The 3,964-nt window shown below is 37.5% G+C and overlaps 1 protein-coding gene across 1 annotated transcript; it reads left to right on the top strand.

Moving 5' to 3' along the window:
• The first annotated feature begins 1,874 nt into the window (after positions 1–1,874).
• LOC118489734 (GATA transcription factor 15-like) lies at positions 1,875–3,005 on the top strand. Its single transcript, XM_035987270.1, has 3 exons — positions 1,875–2,038; positions 2,163–2,279; positions 2,546–3,005. The coding sequence occupies exons 1-3, from the start codon at positions 2,021–2,023 to the stop codon at positions 2,819–2,821; spliced, it is 411 nt and encodes a 136-aa protein (XP_035843163.1). The 5' UTR covers positions 1,875–2,020; the 3' UTR covers positions 2,822–3,005.
• The last annotated feature ends 959 nt before the right edge of the window (positions 3,006–3,964 follow it).

Raw genomic sequence — 3,964 nt, forward strand, 5'->3', positions numbered from 1 at the left:
CCAAATGATGAGAAAATAATTTAGAAAATTAAAAAAAAATTAAAATGATATTATGATGCTAATGTAGCGGAAAATGACCCTTAGAAAGCATTAACCATTATGGTTTGTTTAATAAATAAACTAAGACTATCTCCGATACAAGATGAAAATTCTTGCAAAAATATTTGCCACATTATCTCTATATTCACTCTCTTTCTTCGTTAGACCATGCGTAGTCGTTGGAGTAAATAATGCCTACCCTAAGGCGTTTTGCGTCATGTGGCAGCTCAGTCAGCAATGTGGTATTATTGGGCGTTTTTACAAAATGAGTGTAGTGGGGATGTGGGACATTATGTTAAATGAGATGTAAAATAATTAAATAAAAAAAGTTCTCAAAAAAATTTTATTGGATAACAAAAAGGGAGATGGAAGGTGATTGGACAATGAGATGGGGGCAAGGCGTGTTTCAAAAAACGCCAAGGGGTTTTTTTTCGTGAATAACGTCGAATAACGCCCAGGGGCGGCCCTGGGGCGTTATTGGGCGGTTTGGGCCAATTTAAAAAAAAAAAAACGCCGGACTACGGTGGTCTTAAACACAACACTATTCACAAACTTTATTCTCTCTCTACAAATGCATGTAGTTAGCCAAGAACATTTTTACTCTCTCTACTCTAACTCATCATCCCACACATACATTACATTGGATTTGGTATTTACTACATATACATTTATAAGTCGGGGGAATAGTGCCAGGCAGCTGACTGGCACTCCCCCATTGGACCAACACGTTTATTATTTTATATCTACTTTAAAATTACGTTTTTGCCCCCAACTCAAAATAAAATTACGTTCTTGTCCCCATCTCAAAATTACGATCCTGCCCTCAACTCAAAAATACGACTTTGTCTGGCACTCCCCGTTGGACCAGTCAATTTATTATTTTATATCCATTCTAAAATTACGTTTTTGCCCCTCTTTAAAATTACGTTTTGCCCCCAGCTCAAAATAAAATTACGATTTTGTCCCAGCTCAAAATTACGATTTTTCCCTCCATTCAAAATAAAATTGTGGTTTTGCCCTCAGCTCAGAATTACCTTTTCGCCCCAGTTCAAAATAAAATTCTGTTTTCCCCAGCTAAAAATTACGATTTTGCCCTTTGTACAAAAATGTGATTTTTCCCTGTTTAAAAAAATTGTGATTTCGCCCTCAATTCAAAATTACGTTTTTTCCTCAGTTCAAAATAAAATTATGTTTTTGCCCCCAACTCAAACTTACAATTTTGCCATCGGTTCAAAATAAAATTATGCTTTTGCCTCCAGCTTAAAATTACGATTGTGCCCTTAGTTCAAATTTATATTACGCTGTTACCCCCAAGTTCAAAATTACAAATTTGCCCCTGTGAAAATTTACAACTTTGCCCCTGGTTCAAATTTTCAGTACTGCCATTACTTTAACTTTTGGCAAAGTACGATTTTACCCCAGTTAAAAAAATACAACTTTCCCTCAGTTAAAAATTACAATATTGCCATTGTTTTAGTTTTTTTTTTTTTCAAAAACTATAAAAGTGTTTTTTTTAATTGGTTGACTCGATTTAGTTGTTTTTCATGGTTAATAAGCTGCCTAACACTCGCTTATTATTCGGCCATCGTCCCGCAACACGGGCGGACATCAACTAGTAACATACATCTAAAAGAAATTAGATAACAATAAAATTAAACCAGAACGTGGAGGGGTACCTTAGTAAATAACCAATAAATTCGGCTAGGGTTTTGTGTCCGGCCGACCAGCGCCACCACGCAATTCCTCCCGCTTCTCCAAAAATTTTCAATTTTTTTTTATTATTATTATCCTCCCTTCGGTGGTCAAAGTAACAACTCAAAGGCTGCCACATATAATACAAACCAACAGCCATCAATATCTGAACCCACCCCTCATCCTCTACTCACTCACTCACTCACTCACTCACTCACACAGTGAGTGATCATATCCATATTCACACACTTTTTTATGTGTTTGTTCTGTTGCAATCCTCATTATCATCATGGATCTGAAAGATAAGGTACACAGTCACACACTTTGTTCAACTCTCATCGTTTTCTCCAACTCAATCTCTCTCACTCTCTCTCTCTCTCTATATATATATAAATTTAAACAAGTTCAAATCCAACTATATATTTTTGCAGAGATCAGTCGAAGAAAAAGCCGAGAGTCCGTTAGCATCCTCAAATCAGACAAAATGCTGTACCGATTGTCAAACCACTACAACTCCTCTTTGGAGAGGCGGTCCTGCTGGTCCCAAGGTAGTATGTTTTTCTTCATTTTTTTATGCTGTTGAAATGTTTGAGGCTCTTCATTGCTGGTTTCTTTCTTCAACATGATTTTTAAGTTTTCGCGATTATTGATTTCAGATGAACTCGAAATGTATTGTATCGATTTCGAAGTTCTACCGCTGAATCGTTGATTTCTTCTAATGAATTTGAAGTTTTTTTATTTTATTTTTACGATTATTAATTTTCGATGTTTTTGTGATTATTATTATTAATTTTGATTTGGTTTTTGTTGAAAGTCGCTTTGCAATGCGTGTGGAATCAAATACAACAAGAAGAGAAGATCACAAATGAGTGGATATGATAAAAGCAGAAGAAAAACATCAAAGAATGCGAAACGAAACGGCGATTTGTTGAAGGTGAGAGTGATGGTGATCGATCAAAAACAACAGCAGCAGCAGCAGAGGAAGAGATCATCGTATGAAAGAGGGAAGCCATGGTGGAACAAGCTACGAGAAGAAGAACAAGCTGCTATACTGTTGATGGCAATCTCTTGTGGTGGATCTCTGTATTGAGTTTTTCAATTTGGGGGAAATTCAAAACCCTAACTAATTAACAGTGTTCTAACCCTAGCTTAGCCAGAAAGGGGCGAAACTTTCCATGTTTATTTTATGTTTTGGTTGACAACTCATATCTCTACTGTTTACTGCGTTTTCATTGCAATCTACCTGACAATGCTTCATTAGGTCAAACTTGACATCCTTGCGTAGTCTCTTGTACGCTTTTTGTTTGGCATGTTTAATGCAAATGCAATAAATTATTTTAAAAAAGGTACAAAAAATGATGGAAAGGAACTAAAGTTTATTTGACTTTACACAATCAATCTTAAATCTGCCCTTTATGACATTTTTTTTGTAATTATTATCTGGAAAATAGTACGTATAATCTATAACAATTTCCTAAAGTAAAATCCTTATCACGTAACTTTTCATAGAGCCTTCGTTCTCCGGATAACGAGCGTTAACGGCTAGTTTGATGGACCGTTAAATTTCCAACCGTTAAAAAACGTTAACATTTCAACAACAAAAAAAATTTAACTTTACTTACACTTTATGTATCTCACAATTTTACTAAAACCACACCATTCCATTTCACACCACTCATTTCACACAATGTTTTTCAACCACAAAAACACGTGGGACCCAACAATCCGCTTTGAGCTAAGACTATAGGGTATGGGGCGTGGGTTGGGTACAAACGCCCACGTCACCATCCCGGGTGGGCTTGAGTTTGGGCGGGGGTTTCAGCCCGGGCGTTGGGCAGGGCTACACACATGACATGGCGGCACCTCATTGGCCAAGAGCACTAGCCCTTTGAAATTGGCTTTTTTCCACGCCACCCAACCCACAGCCCACCATACCTATTGGAGGAGCCCTATCCCACATCGAAAGAATAAGACCTTCCGGTTGTATTAATAAGATCTTGGGTTACTCCCTCTATCACCAATTGGTTTTAGAGTGGAACCCCATAGACTTCAATATGGTATCAGAGCCACGGCTCTATGTCAGCTCCGGTTAAGGCCACGTGTACACCTCTTGATAGACCGGGTTACACGTGCGGGAGGGTATTGGAGGAGCCCTATCCCACATCGAAAGAATAAGACCTTCCGGTTGTATTAATAAGATCTTGGGTTACTCCCTCTATCACCAATTGGTTTT

This window comes from Helianthus annuus, unplaced genomic scaffold (genome assembly GCF_002127325.2).
Source record: "Helianthus annuus cultivar XRQ/B unplaced genomic scaffold, HanXRQr2.0-SUNRISE HanXRQChr00c169, whole genome shotgun sequence".
Classification (NCBI taxonomy): Eukaryota; Viridiplantae; Streptophyta; class Magnoliopsida; order Asterales; family Asteraceae; genus Helianthus; species Helianthus annuus.